The 26,200-nt window shown below is 45.7% G+C and overlaps 8 protein-coding genes across 12 annotated transcripts; 5 read left to right on the forward strand and 3 right to left on the reverse strand.

Annotated features, from left to right (window-relative positions):
* Positions 1–19: 19 nt before the first annotated feature.
* ssp7 (short spindle 7) lies at positions 20–514 on the forward strand. The gene is made up of 3 exons (XM_002133986.3): positions 20–147; positions 202–316; positions 378–514. Exons 1-3 carry the CDS (start codon positions 42–44, stop codon positions 466–468), a joined length of 312 nt encoding a protein of 103 aa, XP_002134022.3. The 5' UTR covers positions 20–41; the 3' UTR covers positions 469–514.
* CDK2AP1 (CDK2-associated protein 1) lies at positions 498–2,599 on the reverse strand. Of its 2 annotated transcripts, XM_033383556.1 has the most exons (3): positions 2,308–2,599; positions 1,713–2,250; positions 498–1,592 (listed from the first exon to the last, which is right to left on the reverse strand). In XM_033383556.1, the coding sequence occupies exons 2-3, from the start codon at positions 2,227–2,229 to the stop codon at positions 1,381–1,383; spliced, it is 729 nt and encodes a 242-aa protein (XP_033239447.1). In that variant the 5' UTR covers positions 2,230–2,250; positions 2,308–2,599; the 3' UTR covers positions 498–1,380. The 2 variants fall into 2 exon arrangements, with proteins under 2 accessions (XP_033239447.1, XP_001354689.3); XM_001354653.3 differs by having other exon boundaries at positions 1,219–2,250; positions 2,308–2,594.
* Positions 2,600–2,864: 265 nt separating this feature from the next.
* On the forward strand, positions 2,865–10,417 carry Klp10A (kinesin-like protein 10A). Of its 2 annotated transcripts, none has more exons than XM_015186084.2 (5): positions 2,865–3,127; positions 3,829–5,046; positions 6,177–6,423; positions 6,504–7,304; positions 8,441–10,417. In XM_015186084.2, the coding sequence occupies exons 2-5, from the start codon at positions 4,028–4,030 to the stop codon at positions 8,756–8,758; spliced, it is 2,385 nt and encodes a 794-aa protein (XP_015041570.1). In that variant the 5' UTR covers positions 2,865–3,127; positions 3,829–4,027; the 3' UTR covers positions 8,759–10,417. The 2 variants fall into 2 exon arrangements, with proteins under 2 accessions (XP_015041570.1, XP_002134021.1); XM_002133985.3 differs by having other exon boundaries at positions 3,832–5,046.
* A 1,695-nt stretch (positions 10,418–12,112) lies between these two features.
* wuho (tRNA (guanine-N(7)-)-methyltransferase non-catalytic subunit wuho) lies at positions 12,113–13,792 on the forward strand. The gene has a single exon (XM_002133984.3). It carries the CDS (start codon positions 12,415–12,417, stop codon positions 13,603–13,605), a length of 1,191 nt encoding a protein of 396 aa, XP_002134020.2. The 5' UTR covers positions 12,113–12,414; the 3' UTR covers positions 13,606–13,792.
* Positions 13,619–15,362, reverse strand: Rpt4 (Regulatory particle triple-A ATPase 4). The gene is made up of 5 exons (XM_001354652.3): positions 15,130–15,362; positions 14,939–15,058; positions 14,150–14,870; positions 13,935–14,075; positions 13,619–13,874 (listed from the first exon to the last, which is right to left on the reverse strand). Exons 1-5 carry the CDS (start codon positions 15,236–15,238, stop codon positions 13,772–13,774), a joined length of 1,194 nt encoding a protein of 397 aa, XP_001354688.1. The 5' UTR covers positions 15,239–15,362; the 3' UTR covers positions 13,619–13,771.
* A 1,270-nt stretch (positions 15,363–16,632) lies between these two features.
* Positions 16,633–17,777, forward strand: LOC4815125 (rhythmically expressed gene 2 protein). The gene has a single exon (XM_001354651.4). It carries the CDS (start codon positions 16,654–16,656, stop codon positions 17,407–17,409), a length of 756 nt encoding a protein of 251 aa, XP_001354687.2. The 5' UTR covers positions 16,633–16,653; the 3' UTR covers positions 17,410–17,777.
* On the reverse strand, positions 17,423–19,478 carry LOC4815266 (uncharacterized). Its single transcript, XM_001354650.4, has one exon. The coding sequence runs from the start codon at positions 19,308–19,310 to the stop codon at positions 17,901–17,903; it is 1,410 nt and encodes a 469-aa protein (XP_001354686.1). The 5' UTR covers positions 19,311–19,478; the 3' UTR covers positions 17,423–17,900.
* Positions 19,479–19,711: 233 nt separating this feature from the next.
* On the forward strand, positions 19,712–25,711 carry Usp7 (Ubiquitin-specific protease 7). 3 transcript variants are annotated; one of them, XM_015186081.2, is made up of 5 exons: positions 19,712–19,920; positions 20,004–20,293; positions 20,769–22,270; positions 22,350–23,747; positions 23,821–25,711. In XM_015186081.2, exons 3-5 carry the CDS (start codon positions 20,987–20,989, stop codon positions 24,571–24,573), a joined length of 3,435 nt encoding a protein of 1,144 aa, XP_015041567.1. In that variant the 5' UTR covers positions 19,712–19,920; positions 20,004–20,293; positions 20,769–20,986; the 3' UTR covers positions 24,574–25,711. The 3 variants fall into 3 exon arrangements, with proteins under 3 accessions (XP_015041567.1, XP_033239438.1, XP_015041568.1); XM_033383547.1 differs by having other exon boundaries at positions 20,004–20,082; XM_015186082.2 differs by lacking the exon at positions 20,004–20,293.
* Positions 25,712–26,200: the final 489 nt, after the last annotated feature.

Below are 26,200 nucleotides of genomic sequence, written 5' to 3' on the forward strand. Positions count from 1 at the left end.
ACTCTATCTACTCTTTTAGCTAGAGCAGAACTGTATATTGCATGTCGTTGATCGACGGTCGGATCAGTTCAAGGAGAATAATGAAGTGGCTTGATTTTGTGCTATGCCTCGTGTTCCTGGGCACCCACTCGCAGCTGGTACAGACCGGTGAGTACGGAAAATATCCTATCCCGAATCCTGTATGATCTTAGTTCTTGGCAGTGGATTTGGGTTGTGAATTCCGTGGTCTCAAGTTGTTAAGGGGTCAATCGTACCAGCCTGCTGACCAATGCATGCAGTACACCTGTCAGGATGCCAAACTGATGGTGGGAAAGGCGTAAGTATATATCACAAAAAGGATCTCCAACCCACTCTCTCATGTGTGTGTGTGTGTTTAGTTGCCCTCTGGTGGCCGGTCCGAAGCGGTGCAAGCTGGTTAGCGACGCAACGAAACCGTATCCCAAATGTTGTCCCAAATTGCAATGTTAATTACAATAAATGCGGGGTCGTCCAATCGCTTACAAAGACCAAAAAATGATTCATTTATTCGGTTTGGTATACATGCTTGAACTTATGTCAATATACGCTCATAGTATATATATATCTCAAATGGATCCTAGGTATATAAGTACATACATACATATAAATAAGAGTGTGTCAATTGCCACTAAATTTGTAGGGTTTTTCTTCCACTTAATCTTGATCGCATTGCGCACTTGTGTTTTAGGCATAACAAGTATATATGTGTATATCTTTTCTAAATATATATATATATATACATATATATATATATCTCTTGTATTGTTTGTTCTTTTGTATTGTATATACATCATATATCATTGTATAGTTCTCTAAAATAAGGGGGAATCAGCTTAAATTTCACACTATATCGGAGACCCCGGGGGGCAGTGTAATAATTACGATCTCCTCGTTATACGAATAACTGGCAAACACGACACGGATTCATCTGATTCGCATACATTCTGTATCCATCAAAACATAAACCAAAGAACAGAACTCGTTGCCTCGATCTGTGTGGATCTGCCTTCGGTGTGGTGTGTGTGCTGGTTCGATTCCGTTCAATAATCTGCCATATACATAGATTCAGTATTCTATTTACTGTATATATAACCTGAGCTAGTCTAAACATTCTTTAACTATGGTCCAGTGGCACAAATTGCCATTTATATGGAAAATATAAAGCAAAACGGAAAGCCCTACAAGTGAAAGGACTACGTGTACACAAAATGCTTCACGTTCATTTTGGATTATTCGACTGAGATATACATACATACACATCGATCAATTAAACAAAAGGCAAACCCAATTTGCTTTAAACTTATCCTAGATACCCCCCGGCGACAGGAGCTGTGGCGTCAATTCGCCACTGCACTCCTCTTCTCATTGACGCGCCGCCCGTTCCGTCTCCATCAGGCATTCACGCACCAAAATGCGGGCATGGACAATGCCGCGCTTCAGCCGCTCAGTGGAGCTGCGCGAACCTGTGTATGTGGGCCTTATGTCGCGGCCCATCTCCTCGATGACGGCCAATAGCTGGGCGTATTTGGTCAGGCCATTGCCGGTGCTCAGGCTGCCCACCGTCGGCAGGTTGGCTGTGGATGTGAGGGGTGTGGTTATGTTTGCTGATGTCTGGGTGGTCACCACCACCGGCGATGTGGACGGGGGCGGGTACTTAAGCTGTGACTGCGTTAGATTCAGACCCTGATTATTACCATTGCTGTTGCCGGAGTTGCGTGCCCCGTTGGTGGCTGCCGCAATATTCGCGAGTGAGAGGGCCGCTGCAGCAGCAGCTGCCGGCGTGGCCGTAGTGTTGGATTGTTGTTGCAGCATAGCCAGTTGCGCCTGCAGGAACTGCGGTGAATATTGCAAGGCGGCAACGGCGGCTGCCGCAGCTGCATTGGCTGCCGCCGAATTCTGTTTGCTGGATGTGCTGTAATCGGCGGAACGGTCGCGCTTATTGCTATTGGCGTTGCCGCTACCGCTGCTGGTCGAGTAGTCCGTGGCACCCATGCCGCCCATGCTGTTGTTGCCAGAGCTGCCGGCCGAGCCGCTATTGCTTGAGTTGCCACGCGAATGATGGATGGCAGATATTTGGATTTGGGGCTGCTGCTCGCGCTGTTCACGCTGCTGCTGGTAGTTGTAAAAGTTTTGCACTTGCGAGCGTGGTATTGGTGTCACTGTGACGTCACTCAGCTTGGATTCGACAGCCTGTATGTCCATGATGTCCATGCTGATGCGTGGGGTCGTGGGCTGCACACCAGGCGGATCGTTATTGGATTGCCGGATAGAAGAGGGGGGGTTGCTTACCGAATGTTCTTTGGGAGCTTGCAAACGCTTCTATGGTGTCTATGTCCAATTTTCGTTGCAACAATTTACGCTTTCCTTTCTACGCACAAACAAATCTATTGCAACCACCACAAACATGCACGCACACACACACACTCACTCATCACACACAGAGAAACAGTTACAGTGTTGTCAGTGTGGGCATATGATGTAAATACCGCAAGAAATACCAAAACATACCAGACTGTTTAATTTTACAATTTTAAACTTTTTTTTTTGACATTTCCTGATTATTGGATGGTCTTGAAACTCATCTGTTGGCTCAATTAAATTTATTTCTTGCTTATATGACACCTTATATTTTTCCAACAAAGTTATAGGAAAACAGCTGACAACTCCAGTGCTGCAAAGTATGAAATAATTTCGGATTTCTCTATTGGAAATAGCTGTGCGTATTTTATTGCCCAGAATTGGCAATAAAAGCTTTAGGAATTAAATTGATTTGTCCAATAGTTAAACTGCCACTAATTTGAATAATAAGGAAATGAAAGCACTGTTTTGTTACGTTTTTATTAAGAAAACAATTGATATTTCATCGGTATATTTACGGCATATTTCGGTATATTTCTGAGTCAATGCAGCCGCGCCATCGTCATGACAGTGTGGCGAAAAACAATGGCGAAGAAACTGTGAAACTATAAAACTCTCGTTGTTGACATCTGGTCGATTTTGTAAAAATTGTGTGAACGCAGTTTAATTTACTATTTATTTTATTGTGATTGGTAATACAAAATCAAATAGGCGATTTAGGGAAATAAAAGTGTTTCGGACCAGAAACAAGGTGAGCGTAGACGGTAGATTGCAAAAAATTCAATTACATTTCCGCGACTCCGTCTGTCGGATGCATGTGTGTGCGTGTGTTTGTGTGTGTTAGCCGTTTGTGTGGGAGACAATGTATGACGTAAAACGATAACGTAACGCGGTGCGATTGTATGCTGCGCTTGCATATAATTAACACCGCAAAGCATTGATTAGTTGCCTTGCAACCGCTGTTCGTTTCTTCTCATTTTTGGCAGACTTGGTGCCGCATATGCAGATGTGTGTGCAATGTGTCGCTATGTGCCGCATAGGCGAGCAGTGTGGCCATTCTGCCTTCCTCCCTTTTTCCATTTGCATTTCCATGTGTGCTCACTTTGTTATTCGTTGCCAGACGCGACCAAAGCGACAGTTGGCATTTGAATTTTTCTGTGAACACAAACTCACACACACGCACACAACAATCAACCAAGTATACATGTATGAATGGAAACACGCACACCCATAGGCACACCGAAACAGACGCTGTCGGCGACCTCGACATAGAAGAAGCAGAAGCATTAAAAAAACTTATTCGAAGCAACAAAATTTGATCTAAAATCTATCACTGAGTCTGCTGTCTGTTGACCCTATCGGTGTAAATCGGAAATTAATTGATTGACAAGCAACTTGATAGAGTATCAATATTAAAAATATAATTCAAACGCCTCCTATTTCTTTTTAAAGCAGAATATTTTGGAACATCCGCTACAGTGGGAAAACTGTGGCCACAACTATTGGATTCGCAAGCGGAATCGCAGCGCTGAGCTGAGCTGAGCTGCCCTGACCTGACCAGGCGAACTCTCGATAGATAGGCAAAAAGTGATATTGGGTATATTTTTACACCAAGTGATAGCCATTTGTGGAGCAGAGTAAAAAGATCCAAATGGATATGATTTCAATTGGACAGAGCGTTAAAATCAAACGCACTGATGGACGCGTTCATGCGGCCGTTGTGGCCGTGATCAATGCGTCCGGCAAGTGCCTAACAGTCGAGTGGTACGAGCGTGGTGAAACCAAAGGCAAGGAGGTGGAACTAGAGGCCATACTCACACTGAATCCCGAACTGACGCAGGAGGCTGTTGAGCAGCACGCGGCCCCAGAGCCAAAGAAGCAGGCCACTGCCCCGGTGAATCTGGCCCGTAATCCCACACAGTCTAATATCTCCGGCAACCTCACCAGCCGACTGACCATGGCCAGCAATCAACTGAACAAGATACACGAGACGCACCCGACCATCAGCTCGGGCAATGTGAACTCGAATGCCACTACGGGCGGCACCACTGCAGCGACCATTTCGGGGCTGCAGCGGCCACGGTTCACACAGGTCACGGGTAGACAGCAGCAGACGCGCAGTGCGACGGCGTCTATCACAGCGTCCGCCCAACTGGGCGCTGGCGGGCAATCCAGCCAATCCACAAACAATGCAGTGGTTAACAATAGTACACAGAGCAGCATTGGTGGCGGTGGTGGGGTCGCAGGAGTTGCGCGTCGTTCGCATGCCCTTAAGGAAGTGGAGCGTCTAAAGGAGAACCGCGAGAAGCGTCGGGCACGCCAGGCTGAACTTAAGGAGGAGCAGAAAGCCCTCCAGAATCAGGACCCTGGCAACCCCAACTGGGAGCTGGCGAATATGATACGCGATTATCAGAACACACTGGAGTTCATACCACTGCTTGACGGTCAGGCGGTTGACGATCACCAGATCACCGTCTGTGTGCGCAAGCGTCCACCAAGCCGAAAGGAGGTGAATCGCAAAGAGGTCGATGTCATATCGGTGCCCCGCAAGGACTTGATGATTGTCCATGAGCCGCGGACCAAGGTCGATCTCACCAAGTTCCTTGAACATCACAAATTTCGTTTCGACTATGCTTTCAACGAAATGTGTGACAATGCCATGGTGTACAAGTGAGTATTGGAAACAGTAGTAAACTCGATTTTTAGGCATTACCATATATGTATGCATCCCCATCCCCCCATCTATCTGTCCTCAACCTCTCTCACAATTGTCGTGTGCATGTAACACAGTGTTCGTCGGTTGCCAGAGGGTATATCTTTTAATTGTCAGTCGACGGAGGAGGCAACGCTTGCAGCATATAAAAGAAAAGGCGAACAAAAACGGCCGCAATTCCAAAAATATAAATTTCCAATTGGTTTTTTCCAACAGCTGTTGTGGGCCATCTCTAGCAGACACGACAATGGTTTGGGGGCCATCTCTAGCAGAGCGACTCATTCGAATGCACACAAGCAAACAAACCCACACACACGCACGCACACATACACATAGAGAGGCAGCCGAAAGCCGTCGCTCCCGAAATAGCAAAGTTTTGTTTGGTTTTTTGTTGTTGCTGTTTTGTTGTTTCCCAATGATTTGAAGCTTATGACTAATTTCACACAAGCCTCTCGCTATCTCCCTCTGCTACTTGCTACTTGCCACTGCCACTGCCAGTGCCAGTGCCCATGGCGGCCACTCAATAGGCGTTCCATTCATTCATGGGGCATGGTATGCCGCTTGATTTGATTTGATTTACGTTCAGTTTTCGACTCTCTAAATTGTACTTAGCGCCTCTTTTGAAAAGTAACCGCCATTACCCGTCCATTAAAAATTGTTTACCTTTTGTCATAGCGGGGCTTGAATTGAATTTACGCAGCTCTCTTCTCCCCCTTTCCCTTTCCCTATCGCTCTCTCGCTCTTTTCTTACCGGCGCATGAGTCAATGGCTGACGCCGTTGCGGATGCGTCACGTAACGCCAGACGACGCTACGTGAAACGGTGAAACGTTAAGCTCTCCTTCCCACTGATGAGGCATACTAGTATTTCGGTAGAAATGGAATCAAATTTCTTATAAACCAAAAAATGCAACAATCAGATAGCGCCGATAACACTCTGACTGTTCAATTGATTGTGAATCATTTTTAGTAGATCGGTGGATAATGCCTTTAATTAGAGTCATTTCCTTTTCCCTTACCCTATATCCCCGTCCCCGTCTGATACATATTCATGATATTCATGCTCTGATTCTCTGTAATCCTTCTCAGATACACAGCCAAGCCCCTGGTGAAGACTATTTTCGAGGGCGGAATGGCGACATGCTTTGCCTATGGCCAGACAGGATCCGGCAAGACCCATACCATGGGCGGCGAGTTTACGGGTAAAATACAGGACTGCAAGAACGGCATCTATGCCATGGCCGCCAAGGATGTGTTCGCGACCCTCAATACACCGCGCTATCGCACCATGAATCTAGTCGTCTCGGCCTCGTTCTTTGAGATTTACAGTGGCAAGGTAAGACAAGACTCGACTCGTAACAAATACCCCCCTTCCTGAGCCCCGATTGCTAATCTGCTGCTAATCTGTTCGAACAGGTCTTCGATCTGCTGGCCGATAAGCAGAAGCTGCGCGTGCTGGAGGACGGCAACCAGCAGGTGCAGGTGGTTGGCCTCACCGAAAAGGTTGTGGACAGCGTCGAGGAGGTGCTAAAGATCATCCAGCAGGGCAATGCGGCGCGCACCTCGGGCCAGACCTCGGCCAATGCGAACTCGTCGCGATCGCATGCCGTCTTCCAGATTGTCCTGCGTCCGATGGGCACGACAAAGATCCATGGTAAATTTTCGTTCATTGATCTGGCGGGCAATGAGCGGGGTGTGGACACCTCGTCGGCCGATCGCCAGACACGCATGGAGGGGGCCGAGATTAATAAGTCTCTGCTGGCACTCAAGGAGTGCATCCGGGCATTGGGTAAACAGTCGGCCCACCTGCCGTTCCGTGTCTCGAAGCTCACGCAGGTGCTGCGCGACTCGTTCATTGGAGAGAAGAGCAAGACTTGCATGATAGCCATGATATCGCCGTGCAACAATTCCTGTGAGCATACGCTCAACACGCTGCGCTACGCGGATCGGGTCAAGGAGCTGGTGGCCCCCAATGTCCAGGAGATGGGCCCATGTGGCGATGGCAATGATCCCATGGACGGCAATGTCGTTGAAATCATGGACGACGACGACGAGGAGGAGCAGGAAAACAATCCGGTGCGCAAGCCAGACATCCGTTCACACAATCAACGGAACGTCCCAATTTCCGCCGGCATTCATAATAACAATAACAACAACAACAAGAACGGAAACGGTAATGCCGGCAACACGGATCTGGCACTTTTGAGTTCGCTGAGCGTGAGTATTTACAAACCAAATTTATACCCACCCACTATTCCCGCTTCGTGGAAGATACTGGATGACTCTAGATGCATAAATACCCCTGAAATCTGATGTTCACTGAAAGAGTAGTAGTGTTTTTTAAGTACCTCTATGAGTAGATCAATTCTAGAGTGTATTCCAGCGTGCTCTTAGCATTTGCACATTCTTCTTGGTTTTTGTGGTAAATGGTTTTGCAGTGCAACGGCACCAATCGGGGACAAATACCATTGAAAAGCTGACAAAAATCTTATATCACATCTCGAGGCTTCTCCCGACACAGGCATATGAACATATTTTGAATTTTCCCACATTTAGGTAGCCTTTGAGTTTAGCTTCAGACATCTGTACTATACATTGAAGCTAGTGGCACGAAATTTGGTTTCGAAACATACCTTTGTACAACAAAACAAGCAATGTTCTCGCGCAGCAAGACCACAACGGGGAGCATCTCGAAGAAGCCGCCGCCGCCTACTGACAACTCGGAGGCAGACCCTAACAGACCCAAGTCCAGTCCGAAGCTAGACCCGACACGAAGATACAAAATGTACGCACACGTGGAAACGAGAATCCCGATTCCGGCCCGGGCAGTGCATTCGGTGGAAAAGTCGCCAGTGGCCAATACGGTCAAAAAGTTGGGCTTCCACCTCGAAAAGCATAAATCGCCATACGCTAAGGCTGTCAGAAGCCAGAAGAAGACGGATATTCCGGCGGACAAGAAGCCACTTCGCCCCAAGGACGAACCGGATGTCATTGAGCTGGCCGAGATGATACCTCGCGTTCATGAAGAACTGATCAGGAAATTTGGCGAAATGCCCCAGCTGGTGCGCAACAAGACTGGAATAATGTATACTCTGAGCGACAGTGGCTTCGAGGGTTTACTGTTCGATTATGCTTGTCGCTTGCCCCACATCGCGGAAGAAGAGCCTGTCGAGGATCTAAACTGAATATACTCGTACATATGTACGTCGATCGATCAGCTTTCCCCCCGACATACAGTTGATAGGAGATATATTTTTGTGAATTGTTGTTGGTCATTTTGCTAGATTTTGCTAGCACACCAAAGTAAACGAAATTTGCAACACCGTCTTTAACCCGTCTTTACGCATTTGCAGGAACACGAAATGTCACAGGAGCTGATCACGCAGCATGAGGCCATCGAAGATCTACAGCAAACTGAAGAAATGGTTGTCGAATTCCATAGATCGGTGAACGCCACACTGGAGACCTTCCTGAATGAGTCGAAGACCCTATATACGCAAACAAACTATGTGAACTATGATCAAGAGGACTATTGTAAGCGCGGCGAATTGATGTTTGCCCAACTGATGGACATTGCCACCCAGTGCCGTGACATGATGGCCGAGTATCGCATTAAGTTGGCCAAAGAAGAGATGCTTTCTTGTAAATACAGTCCAAACAGCCAGCGCTAGAACACCAACTAGCCATAAGCATCCCACCACCCTCACGGTTCACATATATCCCCCATATTACAAACTATCATCCGCAAAATTTTAGAATTCGTTTTCATCACACACTGGCCGCCCCCCCATGAATCAACGCCCCGCCCTATCCTATCTGCCCGATTAAAATGTGATCCGATAAGGCAAAGACTCTACTATCTATGCTTTGGTCGAATTCCAGAAGAAAACGTTGCGAAACTGAACTGAAGCTAGGGGCTGCTGCGGATGAGGTTACACACACACACACACACATACACAGAGATATACACCCGCTCGCAGACTCTATTGTTGTTTATTTATTATTTTATTTGGCAGTTCAGCGTTTTTAATTCAGTTCAGTTGTTTTCAGTTCAGCGTTTAGCCTTAAATAAAAATGCCCTATATTGTTAAAGGATTTCATGAATTCATTACTTTTCGAACGACAAAAGAAGCGGCGTCTCATCTCGGTTCAAACCATTCGTTCATCTCATCACTCATCCAGCATTCAGTCGTCATATCTCGCTCTCTAAACGCACCAACAGACAGCCGCCCCGCCCACCTTCCCGCCTTGTAAGCGCCTTGCTCTCTTGGGAGAGCAGCTTGTTTCTTATTGAGTTTTACCGTTCATTCAACTGATTTTATGATGAATGGAAGGGAAAACGGTAGAGCGGGTAAGGCAGGAATAGATTGACAGTATCCCGATCGATAAACCCGCGATAAATACCGCAGGGGGGGGGGGGGGCTGTCTCGATTAAACACGAAATACAATACCGAACTATAACAAGAACATTTAATAAGCAACACACTTTCTGTTTTGTTCTCATTGATTTATACGATACTTTTGTAAAAGAAAAAGACATTTACATACTATACTACAACTTACTATTATGAGATTCCATTTACATTATAAATTACCTTCTAAAGAATTCAATAATTTTTTGTATCTTTTCAATTGATTGGAGAGTCCTGCCTACCTCTCTGTAGCGCCGCGGCACAAATCAATGACACATTACTATTATGGATTAGTTGCGTATAGTATTTGTAATTATTTAAAGGCCACAAAACTGTATTTAATTTGTATTAATTTATGGAGAGTACTACCACTACTACAGCACCAATACCAATTTACAAGCGTATTCCTCCTAAACCCCCTCCCCCCATAACTTTAATGATCTTTTTATATATATATATATTTACTATATGAATATGTATACCCCCACATATGAACTCATTTTGTTTTCAACTGATTTATATTCTTTGCCTGAGAATTATTTAGCCTATGTTTAATTTTCCATTTATTCGCTGTCTTCATTTTCGCTGTATGAATGATTTATTTTATAATTATTATTTTATTTTTTTTTTTTATGTGTGTGGAGGAGAAGAATTTAAAATGCACCTATTCGCGTTGCTCATTTGATTTTGAGAAATTTGAATTTGCATTTCATTTTGTACTAATATTTATTACATATATTTAACTAATTTTACACGACTAAAAATGATAACGAATGACAACAACAGGAAAATAACCAAACCACAGATTTCCAAGCACTGCTTGCACTGCTTACTTGTAGACAAACAAACAAGAATGAACACGAATGGAACACATACAAAATAAAACAAACACCAACACACCTTATCCTTAAAAACACAAAAAGAAACGAAACGAAAAAGAAACGAATTATGAACATCAATACTCACGTGCTTCTCCCAAAAGGTTTTATAAAATTCAAAACCTTTAAAAAATTTTTTTTTTATTAATCGCGTTTTACCAGAGCACTTTACTGCAGAATTTAATCTTCTACTACAGTCGGACGATGACAAATTTTTTGTAATTCACCAAATGCGAGTTTTTAAAACAATGTTAATACGAATTAAACAAACAAACTGAATAATGAGTGCTTCGATATTATGCAGTATAAATAATAATAAAGAAATGTGTTAGGAATGGAATGAACTTTAATAATGTATTATTAAATATAAATAATAATTTATATTGTAATAGAAGCGAAGAGACACAAAACTAAATTTAACATTAAAGATGTGTAAAAACCAAAAACTTTTTTTTCTTTGTAACGGGGAATGCAAAACAACGACCATACGCATTGGAAAGTGTTCTATTGCTGTGCTGCCGCTACGAAGCACCAATACAATTGCGCTTTTAGTTCCGTTTTGACTGCATCTACGCAAACGCACTGCAGAACATGTGAATAACACCAAATAACGGACAAATATCCATACTGGCACAGCAGTAGCCGGATGACAAGCAACAAGTGTTACTTGTTAAATTACTAGCAACATGCCAGTAGTATGAGTTATCTTATATACATATCATTTACACAGGTGAAGAATCATGGATATATTAATTTGAGTTCGAAAGAAAACAGTAACGGACGGTATGGGTGTTTTAAAGCGAGCCAAATGACAAAAAAATGTTCCAACTTGAATAGCAAACAAAGTACCTGGCATTGTACCACATTGCCTATAAATATCAGATAAAAAACATATGGTATAGACACTTCGTTACTCCATCATTTGTTAAATTATTTGCATTCATAGCCTTGTCACTCACTCACTTTCAAATATAGGGCGCAATTTTACTATCCAGTCGATAGTTTTTTCATCGGCATATTTACGATGATTTTAGTCACCTTTTCTAGCTCAGATACCCTGCACCAATGTAGATATGGTGTAGAACGACCATTTAGAGATAAGTCAGGCCACATCGAAAAAGAATCCGCAATAAACATCGATTCCTGATCAATTTTTTCAAAAATGTCGGAAAACAGGCATGTATAACGGACGTTTTTCACACTGGTGCCACCATGGGGCCCATATGAAAAGAGCGACCAAAAATGTTCAAACGTTTCGCCCTTGATAATTACAAGCAAATGAAGTTAATGTGCAGCAAATTTGTAGTTAGTGTGTAGATACCATGTACAACAATTGTGATGAGAGTCGTAGCTACCTGGTAATATTCAACCGAAAATTAAAATTGAGGAATATGATGGAATTTTAGTAAAAATAATTCGTTAGTACATTTTTGGTATATTTTGAAACTGAGACGTATATTTCGGTATATTTTTGAGAGTCAGACTGTTTATCTTATCGTCAAGTCCGCTGATAAGTGCTCTTTCCTGCGACGAAAAAATGAGTCGTAATTTCGAATGGGCTATAAAGAAGGGTATGGGCAGCAGGCAAAAGTAGCGGGGGCAAATTGCGAGGTTCGTACGAGCCCTCACCTCGGGTGTTACGATAACATACCTTGAAGGCAAAATCGGCTTCTAGTCTCTTCAAGGTATATTGGGCAAATGGGGTAGATTTCACCTTGCATCAGTTGCATTTTTTGGGCCGTGTTGCGTCTTGTCCACACCCAAATTTTCCTTCTATTATGTAGCAAATGCGTAGCAACCGTGTACCGTGTAGAGTGTTTTCCTTCATAAAGGAAAAAAACGCGGAGCCGCCGCTGGCCGTAGGCACAAATGTCAAAATTTTTAGAATAAAACGCTTTTGGTTCGGCGCCTGATTTCTGTTTTTTTTGTGTTAAGCACATCGATAGCAAAAAAAAAAGAAAAATAACCAGTCCCCCCGCTCGTTTTTGTGGCCCAAGCAGAAAGGATACGATACGGAACGTAGGCGGTAACGGCAACATGGCAACAATTTTTTTCGCTGAACCCGAGCTGGTTATTGGCCACGGCCGAAAGGTGCTTTTCCTGAATCCGGGCGACTTGCAAATCTTCAAGGAAATCGAATTGCCACCGGATTTAACCACGTGTGGATTAAAAACGGTCGAGCCAGTCCCCGCGCCTGGCCACCCGGCCAGCAGCTCAAAGCAACAGCCTGCAGCCTTGAAGGAAGCAACAGGATCTGTCAAGGTCGAGGTATCGATACAAAATGTGACCTACTCTCCAGATCGCCAACTGTTGGCTCTGACCACAGCTGGCCAGAAGGCAGTGCTGCTCTACAAAAGTCGCCCTGAGAACGCTCAGCTCCTCTCTATACGCCCACTCGCACGTGCATCAAGCGCCTTAAGGTTCTGCAGCGATGGCAGCTCCGTTCTGGTCACTGACAAAACGGGAGATTGCTATCAATACGACTGTGTTGAGGTGGATGCCTCGCCACGTTTGCTTCTGGGACATTTGAGCATTGTCTATGACGTCTTGTGGTCGGAGGACCAACAGTATATTATCACATGTGACCGCGATGACAAGATACGGGTCACCAACTATCCGGCAACGTTCGACATACACAGCTATTGTTTGGGTCACAAGGAGTTCGTGTCTGGCCTGGCCATGCTCACGGAACAGCACATCATCTCGGCCTCTGGCGACAAGACGCTGCGTGTCTGGAACTACACTTGCGGCAAGGAGCTGCTGCTTCACGAGCTTCCCGCACCAGCTGTGCGGATGCTGGTGCGTCAACTGGAGCCCGAAAAGACATATGAGGTGGCCGTGCTCTTCTATGACTATGTGGACGCGATTGGCGTGTATCGGCTGGAGCAGACAACCACAGAGAGTTGGAGCATCACCTCCACCCAACTGGTGCGTGCCGAAGCGGGCACATGGAATATATGCAATTTTGCATTGACCGATGACCGGATCTATGTGACTGGAGCAGAGAATGAACGATTAACGCTGAGGGTGTACGATAGCAGGAATGGCGAGAGGGCCTCTGGCCTGCCAGAGGGTTGGCTGAAGATGGTCTTAGACAATCTAGATGTGGCCGCATTCATGCCCGAGGACTTGTCTGTTTGGTTTAAGAAACGATTCGACAATGTTAGCGATTACTTGGAGCGCAAGAAGCGTCGCATCGAGGAGCAGAAGCAGCAAAAATGTGGATAATTTACATACTTCGTATCTTTACATAGCATTTAATTAGTTTATCGGACACAATTAACGGACTATGTTTGACAAATCTGTTACATGAACATATTATATATATATATAAATATTTATGTGTGTTTAGATGTGTGTAATTTAATCTTTATTAAAGGATCATTTGATGCCATTAGACTGGCTTATAATCTAACTTGCTTTCCAGCTTCTTGTTTTCCGATACCTTGCGCACAGCCTTCATAAAGTCCTCCTGGATGACATACTCGCGCTCAGCCCTGCAGAAAAATCATATTCGATATTAGAATGACTTTTGGCTTTTGTGCGCCGGGACTCACCTGATTGCAAAGAGACCAGCCTCAGTGCACACATTCCGCAAATCGGCGCCATTAAAGTTATCCGACAACTTGACAATGGCTTCATAGTCGATCTCCCCGTGCTTGGCGATTGTCAGAGCATGAATCTTGAGAATCTCCAGTCTAAATATGGCACACAAGCAGCAAAATAGAGGTTGGTATGGCATAGCTATGGGGTATCGTTGCAAATAACTTACCGTGCCTGCTCATTGGGCAGAGGAATTTCGATTTTACGATCCAAACGACCAGGACGCAACAGGGCCGGATCGAGAGTGTCGGGGCGATTTGTGGCCATGATCATTTTCACCTGTCCCAGGGAGTCGAAGCCATCCATTTGGTTGAGAAGCTCCATCAGCGTGCGCTGGATCTCGCGATCCGCCGATGTGCCCTCAGAGAAGCGACGGCCGCCAATGGCATCGATTTCGTCCATGAATATGATGCAGGGCTGGTGATCGCGGGCATAGTTGAACATCTCTCGGATGAGCCGAGCACTTTCGCCAATATACTTGTCGACAATGGCCGAGGACACGACCTTGAGGAAGTTGGCATCCAGCTGGGAGGCAACGGCACGGGCCAAGAGTGTTTTACCCGTACCAGGCGGTCCATACAGCAGACAACCCTTGGGCGGAGTGATACCGACACGCAAGAAAAGCTCAGGATTGAGTAGGGGTAGCTCAATCACCTCGCGCAGCTCTCGAATCTGCTCGGTGAGACCACCGATGGCCGAATATGTCACATCTCCGGGATCCTCATGCGACATATTGTACACCAAGGGATCAACTTCGCGGGGCAGATAACGCATTATGGTAAGTGTGGTCATATCCAATGCCACACGAGTGCCAGACTTCAGTTTCGCTTTGTCCAGCTGTCGCCGGCACCCGACCACATAGCGGGGCCCGTTGGTAGCCTTCACAATGACTGAAAAGGGGGAAGGAAAACTATGACGAAAAATCCTTGCACTTCAAGTATGCATGTGTAAATATTACATTTATCTTCAGTTAGCTGCTTCAGGACTTCACCCACGATTTGTCCCACACTTTGCAGCGCCTTCAGATCATTCTCCGACTTGTCATACAGTTTTGTAAGTTCCTTGATCTCATCACGTTCTGCAAGAAAAGGACATGAAATGAATGTTAAATGCTTGCTTTGCCAGAATTGGGAAAACGTCGGACAGTACTTTCTTTCAGACGCCCTTCGATTTCCTTGTGCTCCAGTAGTTTCTTTCTGTAGTCGGACAGTGCCTTAACCCGCATATTATCGGGCATCGGAGTGGCAGTCACAGTCATTTTGCAGGCAAAATATTTATACTCGTTTCAAGAAAAGATTTTACAAAATTCGTATGGTAAATGCCGTGAATCTGCAGTTTTTGTTAGGGCTGCAAGACCATCGATGGCTTTGAAATCATGCGATGGATCGATATATTTTTCGATGATCGATGTATCGTTTGAGGGCCGAATTAATATCTCAAATGCTTTGCAGAATACAGCTTCGCTCCCATATTGGAAGTGTGAAATCATTTAGGTATTTAATTGTATACTAATTTGTAGTGTTTGTTTAAAAAATGTATGCTAAAGATTTTCGAAATAACATTGATGGTTTTGCATCCCTAGTGACCAACATTGGCAATCGATAGCTGTGCAATAAAAATATACGGATAAATACATATACATATACATAAATGCACCCGAATTTAGTTCTTGGGATTGGTTTTTATCATAGATACTTTATTGCCAAAGGAAATGAGGCTTGTCCCTGCTCTCTTCAAAAGAGGAGTCGTCATCCGGAATGAGGAGATTTTTGCGCATTTCCTCGGGTTTCTTGCCTCTTATCATTCGGCCACGGCCGATAAATACATATACATACATACATGCACCCGAATTTAGTTCTTGGGATTGGATTTTATAATAGATACTTTATTGCCAAGGGAAATGAGGCTTGTCCCTGCTCTCTTCAAAAGAGGAGTCGTCATCCGGAATGAGGAGAATTCTGCGCATTTCCTCGGGTTTCTTGCCTCGTATCATTCGGCCACGGCCGATAAATACATATACATATACATACATGCACCCGAATTTAGTTCTTGGGATTGGATTTTATAATAGATACTTTATTGCCAAAGGAAATGAGGCTTGTCCCTGCTCTCTTCAAAAGAGGAGTCGTCATCCGGAATGAGGAGAATTCTGCGCATTTCCTCGGGTTTCTTGCCTCGTATCATATCGGCCACCATCTTGCAAGTCAAATTGTGCAGGTTCTTGATATCCAGATAGTTTGCGGCTTTTATCAAACCATAGAGTTTGGCGTGGTCCGCGCTGACGAAATTTTGTACCCATCGGCGTGCTTCATCGCCAGTGCAATTAAATTGAAATTCGGCCCACTCTCGCACCATCCACAAAATGTCCGAATCTATATTCTCCAACGGCACAACGGCATCCTCATCATCCATCCAGCTTTCAAGAATCCTCCTTATTGTGCCTGAACACCTGGTAATGCAATCGATGTCCACTTCAAAAATCATCCCGTCAGAGGACTGCAGCTTTACAGTTGTCTTGTTGTCCATCCCAGAAATGAGAAGTGTTATAATTCAATTCAATGATGTTATTCAGACACAGTAGTTTTAATGTCATCCGGATCCGCAGAAATAGAGGGAGAATATCGATAATTTCAGTATTTTGAACAGTTCAGAACCTGGTCATACTGGAGAAAAATGTCGTTGAAAGGCCAATTTATGCAAAATCTGCGACGATTTCGCCTGGTTACGTTTGATGTAACGGACACGCTGCTGAAGCTTGAAGATCCCCCAAAGCAATACCAGAAGACGGCAGCCGAATGCGGAGTGACTGGCCTCGACAGGAAGCAGCTGGAGCGCTGCTTTCGACAACAGTTCAAAATCATGAGCAAAGAATATCCAAATTTTGGTCGCTCTTCACCGAATCTTGACTGGCAATCCTGGTGGCTGCAGCTGGTATCGGGTACGTTTAGGTGCGTGGATGCCAGCCTGCCGGCCGACAAGCTGGCCACGATTGGGCAACAGCTCGTACGGGTTTTTCGCACCAGCGCCGGCTGGCGGCATGTCGACGGAGCAGCCGATTTGGTCCAGCGGGTCCGCGATTCTGGCAAATCTGTGGGCATTATATCCAATTTCGATCCGTCCCTACCACAAGTACTCCAGGCCATGGGTTTTGCCGGAAAGTTCGACTTCATTCTGACCTCCTACGAGGCTGGCGTTATGAAACCCGATACGCGCATCTTTAAGATGCCACTGGAGCGCTTGAAAATTTCCCCAGACCAGGCCCTGCACATTGGCAACAAGTTCGACATGGACTATGCTGGGGCCCGCAACAGTGGCTGGAGCGGATTGCTGGTGCAGTCGACGGAGGGAAACAAACAAGGCGACAAACACTCGTTCGCAAGCCTGGCCGCCCTTCTGAAGGCCCTCGAGACCCAAGAGATTGTCTGGTGACGTGACGCAGTGATTATTCTTTCGCCTCTTTGTTTAATGCATAACTTACTGGCTGCACTTATGTTTACAAAAATTATGAAACGAAACAAAGATATATATATCTATATGTGTGTAATGCATAATCTAAGGCTAATCTTAACATAATACGCGCATACTTAGTCACGGCTCTGCGTTGATCGAATGCTAATTGCTCGATGCGATGCGATGTCACACGAGTATTGGGGATGTGAAAAAGTCAGACTCATCTTACATGCCTAGCCTAACATGCGGATTAAGCTATTACCTGATGACTTATTGAATATCTTCGTCAATATATGTACACATTAAATGGTCCCAGCCTTGGAAGACAATGCTGGGACAGACACACACACGGTCGTAAATACTATTGAACAGATTAAAAATAAGTTCCGACCCGAAATATATATTGGTTTGTTAGGGAATGCGTGTGGTGGTGTCCTTTCCTCCTCCTACCCAGTCTTGGTCTTTGGGTTCTACGTGGATTTTGTGGCCTTGGCGGGCATTTGGGCCTTGGCTGCCTTTAGCTGTTCGAGATTGAATTGCTTGCGTATTTCCGTCGACACCTGCCGGATGACCGCATCAGTGTTGGCCTTCAGATCCCGCTCGAGCACATCGATGTCCACGTCCTTGCTCTCCAGCCGCATCTGCATGTCCGAGTAGAAATCACAGAAAAGCACCGGCTCGTCGGAGCCGTTTGGGGTGCGCGTACTGCAGTATTGGCCCCGACGATGCAGATCATCGTTGCTAGACTTCGAGTCGAGAAAGCGCCGTGCACCCAGCGGCAGCTGCTGCTGTACGAGTCGCTCATGGTTCTGGGATATATGAAACTTGAGCTTCTTGAACTCCTTTACCTCGTTCTTCATGTACTTTACGTAGCTGTACATCTTTGAGGTCTTCTTCGTGAGGTTCTCCAGACAGCTGATGAAGTTGCGCACCTGCTGGGTTCGAGGCAGGGTGCTGGGATCGAGGCGTTCGGCCTCATCGAAGTGCTGCAGGGAACGATTAAAGTCATGCTTCATGGCCAGCGCTGAGGCGAGAACCACATGATTCTCCGCCACCTTGGGGGCATGCTCGACGGCAGCGGTCAGTATTAGATCGGCATCGATCAGGCGACCCATCCGAAAGAGTATTGTGCCCAGACTGAGCAGCGGTATGTCCTTGAAGATGGGCGGGGCCAGCAATGTGGCTAGACGGGCGCAGGGTAGAGCCTCGCGAGCATTGCCCCGCATTCGCCAGTAGTAGGAGCTGAGCGTGTGGAATTTCCATGACGCCGGATGATGCTGCAGTCCGTCAACAGCAAACCGTCGCGTCAGTTCGACGGTAGCGGTCCCGATATTGGTGTCATGCTCCCGCTCCACATATGCCGAGTCCATGATCTTTGGCTGGAAGCTTTCGAGGTGGTCGTAGGTGGCCGGGCCAACACTCAGCTTATGATAGTTGCTGCAGATGGGCTCCAGGGTACGTTGTTTCGTTCCAGTACTAGACTTTCCGTGCGGTTGATTCACGTCACTCTGCTCCGGAAGATTAATGCGTTTCAATTGATCTGGTGTGATCTTCAGATAGGACATTCGCTTTTCCAGCATGTAGTAGTCCATCGCACACTTGGCCTGTTCGGCCAGGTCTTCCCCGAAACGCATGGAGAAGCGCAAATGCTCGACAATCTGTTCCCGCTTTCGCAACAGGTCCAGGTAGGAGCGCTCAACGTACTCATTGTAGCGTATCTGCTCCAGGAAGGCAATTAGGTTCTGTGGCTCGCGCATGTGAAAGGGCGAGTCCAGCTTTTGGGTAATTTCGTCTTCCTTCAGCACCCAATGATTGCTGGCCGAGCAGCTGAGGAGCACATGCAGGCAGCCGACGGCCACGGCGAGCTGACAGACACGCATATTACATTGGAGTATGGTCCCACAAAGGGCGTAACTATAATCTGCACACCGGTTAACAATAAAGCAGCACAGAGGATAATAGAAAAAACATCTAAACAAATTTGGTAAATAAACTGCGGCGATAGCCAGCCATTCTCGCGGAAGTGCCGATAGTTGCCATTCTCTTGTGATATGTACAGTATCGATAGCACTCGATTACTTCAAAAGCGTCCCTAATCACGTTCGTATGGGTGCGAGAAAAAATACAGGCTTCGTTGTACAAGTTGAAAAAAGGGTATGGGCAACAGGCCCAAATAGTCAACGCAAATTGCAAGCTTCGTACGAAACCTCACCTCGCGTGTGAGGACAACATACCTTGAAGGCTAAATCGGCTTTTTGTCTCCAAGGTATATTGGGCAAATCGGGTTGTTTTCATATTGCATGCGTTGTATTTTCTGTCTCGCTTTGCTCATAGTCCATACCCTCTTTTTCACATCAGTTTCCCAGCGCCTGAACGACAAAACAAGGCAGAAACAAAAAACCAATTGCCAGATGAACTAGTTTTTTATTTAGTTAAAAACATTTGTGTGAAAAGCAGAATATAACAGTGCCGAGTGAAATACGTCCCGAGGTTAGATATTATAAATTCAAGTAATACATTGCAAAGCAATACTAAATTTTATGTTTTCGGCAAACACTTTTTTCTACCAAAAGGCGACGTGCAACGCACACAATCAAATATCTCACATACACATGTAAAACAGCGTACGCCGTGAGTTGAAGAAGTGTGTAGGTTGGTTGAAAAGAAAGCACACACACATATATATATATATATACAATTATATGCGCAAATCTGCCAGTTGGTCTTGCGGCTGTCCATCACCCCCCCTAGCCCAAAACCCCTTCAATCCGACAAACACGCAGCGAGCGTGCGGACCACGAGCCCCAGGCACAAAAAATTGTTAAATACAACAGATTGAAATTTCGATAGGCAGCAAAAAGAGGTAAGTGTTGTGAGAAAAAAAAAAAAAAATATGTGTAAAGCTGGGGGGTTGAGATGGAGGCAGCAACACAGCGGCGACGACGCATTAATTGTATGTATTGGTCAGCTGGTGCTACTGATGCTGCTTCTTCCCCCAACTCCTCCTCCTGCCTTTGTGCAGAAAGAAGCAATTGCGAAATAATCACAAAACGCCGCATAAATGCAGAGAATGCAATTTTTAACCGAGTCATTGCCAAAGTAGCAAAAGAATGCACGCAAAAGCTTGTACATGATTTATGCATGTGTGTGTGGGTGTCTGCATATTTGAACATATTCATTTGCATGTGTGTATGTTTGTATTTGCGTTTGTGTGTGGGCCCATGTGGTGTCGGCGTAAGCTTCTGGGTGTTCGTGTGTGTGCGCGTGTGTGTGTGTGTGTGTATGTATGTATGCGGTTTGATGTTTGTGTTATTTTGACATTTACCCATTTGTTGCAGAAACAGAACACCTTTTCGGTCGAACAACTGCAACGGCGCAAGGGCTCTCTCTCCAAGGACAGGACCCCAGCGACACACAAAGTCGAGCCCGAAGGGGCATACCCAAGCAGCAGCGCAAACTCGAAAAGCATAAGGGGACAAAAGAGGAGAAATAGTGATACCGTCGAAACCGAGAGGCGACACCGCCTGTTTCCAGCACCATTCAAGTCCCGAATAAGATGGAAATTGAAACAGAACAAACCATCGAAGCAATGGACACCCAGGATACCCAAGAGGTCGAGATAATCACTAGCGATCTTCACCAGCAGCAACAACAACAGCAACAACAGCAGCAGCAGCTCCAGAATCAAAACCAACAACAGAATTCGCCCCCACAGCTGCCCAAATTCAAAAATCTAATACACCCACAATTGCACGCAGTCGGTGGAGTCACCCAGCTGCCCAACGAGAACGGCAACGTGCCGCCACAACAGCTGCTGGCCGACAGCAGCTCCTCATCGTTTACCACAATGGACACAATGACGTTGGACGACGAGAACAAGGAGGATCAGTTCCGTTCGGAGACCACATTCTCCTATACGGTGGATAATGTGGGACAATTGAAATCACAGCGTCTGTCGCCGCCAGTGTACGTACGGATGCTGCCATGGAAGATTATGGTCATACCGAACGACCGCGCATTGGGCTTCTTTCTGCAGTGCAACGGGGAGAATGATTCGCCCACCTGGTCGTGCAATGCCATTGCCGAATTGCGTCTCAAGTGCCACAAGGCCGAGTCTCAGCCTTTCACGCGGGCCCGCATCAAGCATTTGTTCTACTCGAAGGAGAACGACTATGGGTATTCGAACTTTATCACTTGGCAGGAGCTGCAGGATTCGGAGAAGAGCTATATACACAACAACAGCATCACCTTGGAGGTGCATGTCATAGCCGATGCCCCGCATGGCGTTCTCTGGGATTCGAAGAAGCACACCGGCTATGTGGGCCTCAAGAATCAGGGGGCCACCTGCTACATGAACTCCCTGCTGCAGACGCTCTACTTTACCAATTCGCTGCGCCTGGCCGTCTATCGCATACCCACAGAGGCCGACGATAGCACCAAATCGGTGGGCCTCTCCCTGCAGCGTGTATTCCACGAGCTGCAGTTCGGCGATCGTCCGGTGGGCACCAAGAAGCTAACCAAATCCTTTGGCTGGGAGACACTCGACTCTTTCATGCAGCACGATGTCCAGGAGTTCCTACGCGTTCTGCTCGACAAGCTCGAGTCGAAAATGAAGGGCACCTGCCTCGAGGGGACCATACCGGGGCTCTTTGAGGGGAAAATGTCATCGTATATCAAATGCAAGAATGTGGACTATAACAGCACACGCTATGAGACCTTCTACGATATCCAGCTAAATATCAAAGACAAAAAGAACATTTACGAATCATTTCAGGACTATGTCGCCTCCGAAACCCTCGAGGGTGACAACAAATACGATGCTGGCGTCCATGGCTTACAGGTGAGTCTCTGCCAGTCTGCATATATTGTATGATTCAATTTTTGATCCGTTTCTCATTCGTATCTCGTTCGCTTTGTAGGAGGCCAGCAAGGGCGTCATCTTCACGTCATTCCCGCCCGTTCTGCACTTGCATTTGATGCGTTTCCAATACGATCCCATTACGGACAGCTCGATCAAGTACAACGATCGTTTCGAGTTCTACGAACAAATCAATCTCGATCAATATCTGGCCGAGGGCGAGAAGACATCAGCGGACTATGTCCTTCATGCCGTGCTGGTGCATTCGGGCGACAATCATGGCGGACACTATGTGGTCTTTATCAATCCAAAGGCCGATGGGCGCTGGTTCAAGTTTGATGACGATGTGGTCTCCAGTTGCCGCAAACAGGAGGCCATTGAGCTGAATTATGGCGGCATGGATGATGAGATCTCGTTCCATGCCAAATGCAGCAATGCTTATATGCTGGTGTACATCAGGCAGTCGGAACTGGATCGTGTCCTTGGCGATATACCTGAGAGTGAGATATCCAGTGATCTGGTGGAGCGTCTCGATCTGGAGAAGCGCATCGAGATGGCGCGTCGCAAGGAGCGCAGCGAAGCCAATCTGTATGTGTCGGTGCATGTCATACTCGAGGAGTACTTTGAGAGTCAACAGAAGCGTCGTCTCTTCGACTTGGAGAAGACCCATCAGCGTCCGTTTAAGCTCAAGCAGACCCAGACCGTCGACGAACTGGTCGAAATGTTCGTCAAGGGCTTTGGCGTCTCGCGCAATCGCATGCGCATTTGGAACATGTGCACCGCCCAGACACAAAAGTTTCTCTATTTCGACTTTGAGGCTGAGGCATCGCGCTCCATTGAACAGATACCCACATCACAGAAGCCATGGGTGATCTTCCTCGAGCTTGCCTCCCCGAACACCAGCGAACCGCTGGCGCCCTTCAATCCCAAGTCAGACGTGCTGCTCTTCCTCAAGTATTACGATGCCAAGAACAAGCGTCTCAATTATATTGGATGTACACAGCAGCCGCAGAGCCGACGCCTCATCGATCTGTGTCCGGAGGTTAACCGCAAGCTGGGCTTCGACCTGGACACCGAGCTGACCGTCTTTGATGAGTATGGCGACAAGAAGATCGCCAATCTGAATGATCCCATCGAGAGTGTGCTCTATCTGCCGCAAGACAATCTACAGGGGCAGATACTCATCTTTGAGCGTGAGATTATTGACATGAAACTGGATCTGCCAACGGTGGAGGACTACTTTCTGGATCTGGTCTATCGCATTGAGATTATATTCAGCGACAAGTGTAATCCCAATGAACCGGACTTTGTCTTGGAATTGTCGAATCGTTATAATTACGATCAGCTAACCAATGCGGTGGCCGAGCGCCTCAATACAGATCCGCAGAAGTTGCAGTTCTTTATGTGCATCAACAGCTACAAGGAGACGGCGGGCAATGCAGTGCCCTATACATTCAAGGTATGTAGTACCGATCACCGACCTTAATCCTTTAAGTCTCTAATTCTAATTATTCATCTTTCATGTACTCAAGGGAACGGTCAAGGATCTGGTCTCGTACACCAAGCAGAGCACACCGAAGCGCATCTATTATCAGCGTCTTTCGTTGAGCATCCATGAGCTGGACAACAAGAAGCAATTCAAGTGCATTTGGGTGTCCAACGATCTGAAGGAGGAGAAGGAGCTTGTACTCTATCCAAACAAGAATGACAACGTTAAGGGGCTGCTGGAGGAGGCGGCCAAGAAGATAACCTTCCTGGAGAATAGCCGCAAGAAGCTGCGTCTGATGAAGGTTAGCAATCATAAGATTGTGGCCCACTGCAAGGACGATACACCGCTGGATACGCTGCTCAAGGCGAATGACTCGTCGATCACCACCACACAGAGTGCACAGAAAATTTATCGCATCGAGGAGGTGCCCGCGGATGAGATGCAGCTGGTCGAGAATGAATATCTCTTGCCGGTTGCTCATTTCAGCAAGGAGTTGTACAACTCGTTTGGCGTACCCTTCTTCACCAAGGCGCGTCACGGGGAGTCCTATGGGGCTCTCAAGCAGCGCATCCAGAAGCGTCTGAATGTCCCCGACAAGGAGTGGGAGAACTACAAGTTCACCGTGATCAATACGGGCCTGACCACCGAGGTGAACGACAACGATGTCATCAATTTGGAGAATTTCCGCACCTCGAATAGCGGACAGTTGCCCTTCCTTGGCCTCGATCACATCAACAAGTCACGCAAGCGCAGTTCGCTGAATTTCTCCGAAAAGGCGATCAAAATTTACAATTAATGTGAACACACAAACACAAAAAAGGGGACAAAGGAGTAGACGGATGATGGTTCTGAGAGTGTATGCGACTGGAGGCGACTGGTGGCGAGCGGGGCTGGGAAGAAAATTCGACGAGACAGAAAGCTGAGAGGACATCCATCGATCGCACCGCAACGTTGCCCGAGAATAGAAATTTTAAGCAAAGCTAGAATCCAGCTCGAAGCCACAAGTGTCCCAAAAATTGTATGCCCCTTAAAAGCAGGCACCCTTAACTCTCCTCCTCCTGAACCCAAAGTAGAAATTGACGTGGATTTTTTTAAATAATATTATATCTAAGTCATAAAATTTATTTATTAATCGTCTCCGGTCAATTTTTAAATATGTTTGTGCGGCCAGTCCTACCCCAGAGCATGTCGGTCTCCGCCCCGATCCGGCCCCAGCCCAGGCAACGGCACGAAGTCCATGAGGAAAAAAGGTTTATAAATTTACTGACTTATTGCGCTTGCATTAGTGACTTCAAAATCTAGGCTAAGGCTTTCAAAGAATGTTTATTATTATTATTTTTTTTTTTTCCTAAATACGATATTCCTAACGGCGGTAATTTAATTTCAAAATGGATTGAATCGAATCAAAATTGGAGTCTCGTATCCGATTGATTCGTTTGAAATGCCGGCATACCTTGGTAAATTGTAAATATAAGTGTTTTCTTGTGCGTTTCGTTTTCCGCCTCCCTGGGAACACAGGCAGGAAAACAGCAAAAGAAAATGAATGAACACGCACGCACCTCACAAAGAAGAGATGAACGCGAAGAGAAGTGAAACAACAAAAGATACAGATATACATATATAACATAGATAAGCAGTGAGAGCAACAGTGCTGGTAAGCGGCAAAAAGAGTCGCTGGTGGCACGAGAGAGAGCGAGACAGCGATAGGTAGAGTTAGATTCCAACTAACGGTAAACAACAACAACAGCAACAAAAAAGCACTTGCGAAATGGAACGGGACAGATGGATAAGCGAAGAGCAGAGAGAAGAGGGGCATATAAGATTTGTTTCAAACAATTATTTGTGATTTTAAAACATGAAATGATAAAAGTGTATTCAAAGGACTAGACAACATAATAATCTTAAATTAATAAAAACAACAAACAAACAAAAAGCATACGTATGTACCATAATATAACCAGGTTGAATGCTTTTGTTTTAATCTTTGTTAAATTATATAGCAAAGCGTGCAGTGCCGTACCCGGAGTATGATCCGAAAGAACACACAGAAAACCAACTAACAAAAATTGCATCATGACAAGGCAATAGAAACACTATATATATATATATAAATATATATATGTATATCAACAAATATTACATTATTACTATGCTATTATTTATGCAAACAGAATAATTCAAATTATTTATGTGTAAAATAAAAAAACAAAGGAAAACCACAAATTCAAGTCGATTGTGCGAACAAAATATATCAATTCAATATTCCCATATGTTGATGGTATAGTATATAGTACTATATCTATTTATATATATTTATGTGTGTATATAAATGATTAAACAGCCGTTAACTCAAATATCCCATAAGAATATCGGGACTATCCATGAATCCTTTTCCAGCCAAGCCAACTCCCCACATCTTTAAG

This window comes from Drosophila pseudoobscura, chromosome X, assembly GCF_009870125.1.
Source record: "Drosophila pseudoobscura strain MV-25-SWS-2005 chromosome X, UCI_Dpse_MV25, whole genome shotgun sequence".
Lineage (NCBI taxonomy): Eukaryota > Metazoa > Arthropoda > Insecta > Diptera > Drosophilidae > Drosophila > Drosophila pseudoobscura.